Source organism: Plasmodium reichenowi, chromosome 11, assembly GCF_001601855.1.
Source record: "Plasmodium reichenowi strain SY57 chromosome 11, whole genome shotgun sequence".
In the NCBI taxonomy this organism is placed as follows: domain Eukaryota; phylum Apicomplexa; class Aconoidasida; order Haemosporida; family Plasmodiidae; genus Plasmodium; species Plasmodium reichenowi.
Genome location: NC_033656.1, coordinates 857,272 through 858,274, shown reverse-complemented (window position 1 = coordinate 858,274; position 1,003 = coordinate 857,272). Strand labels below are relative to the sequence as shown.

The 1,003-nt window shown below is 21.7% G+C and overlaps 1 protein-coding gene across 1 annotated transcript in view; it reads right to left on the bottom strand.

Annotated features, from left to right (window-relative positions):
* Window positions 1–161: 161 nt before the first annotated feature.
* PRSY57_1122400 (endoplasmic reticulum oxidoreductin, putative) overlaps window positions 162–1,003 on the bottom strand; it is a gene marked incomplete at both ends in the record, with an annotated part of 2,423 nt that continues 1,581 nt past the window's right edge. Inside the window, 3 exons of the mRNA XM_012908188.2 lie at window positions 162–303; window positions 422–525; window positions 734–960. Coding sequence (XP_012763642.1) covers window positions 162–303; window positions 422–525; window positions 734–960 — 473 coding nt within the window. The remainder of the gene's footprint in view (window positions 304–421; window positions 526–733; window positions 961–1,003) is intronic.

Genomic DNA, 1,003 nt, shown 5'->3' with positions numbered 1-1,003 from the left:
TAAGGTGTTATTATGTAAATAATATATACATGTGTATATATATGTATATATATATATATATATTTTTTTTTTATTAATTTGTAAAAATAAATCTTGTTTATGTTTTTTCTTCACTTAATTTTTTTTTTTCACCTTTGTAAATGTAACATATATATGTTCATTTATGCTACTTTTTTTTTTTTTTTTTTGTAATTTCGAATAGTTAGGAAAATTATTGAATATATTACTAGGAATAAAAATAGAGAAAACGATAATACGTAAAAAATAAAAATGGTCTTTTTTAATTTTAGTCTGTCCTCAAATCTGCATCAAAAAAATAAAAAAAATAAAATAAAATATATAAACATATATATATATATATATTCACACGCATGGTGTATGTTTCTGTTTCTGTTTCTGTTTTTTTTTTTTTTCTTTTTACTTGTTTATTATTAATATAGAATCTGCAAAATAGTATAGGGCATTTATGAGGGCAGTGATTTCGTTCCGTTCAAGTGAGCCAATATGTTCGTCACTCACTCCTTCCTAAAAAAAAAAAAAAATAAACAAAATAAATAAAAAAATAAAAAAATGACATATATATATATATATATATATTTTTACACATTTTAAATAAAGTAATTAAAACAATGAGACATTTATAAAAATACGTATTATAAGAAATATACCATATGTAGGTATACAAATAACATGCACACATAAACATATACAAGGTTTTTTTTTCCTTTCTTACCACAAGTGCTATTTGCAATGCTGTTGTTTTTAACTTTCCATGTAGTCTACATTTAACACAAGGTACACAATCAAGAATATTTGTTATGTTCATAAATTTGGATAATATATCTTTTCCATGTCGTGGAAAAAGAGGTTCCAGAAATTCTTTTGAGGAACAGGAATGATAAAAATTTTCTAAGAGGTCATCTAATAGTCTCACTGCTTCTTTATCATTCTGTTCATACCCTAGAAAAAAAAAAAAAAAAAAAAAAAAAAAAAAAAAAAAAAA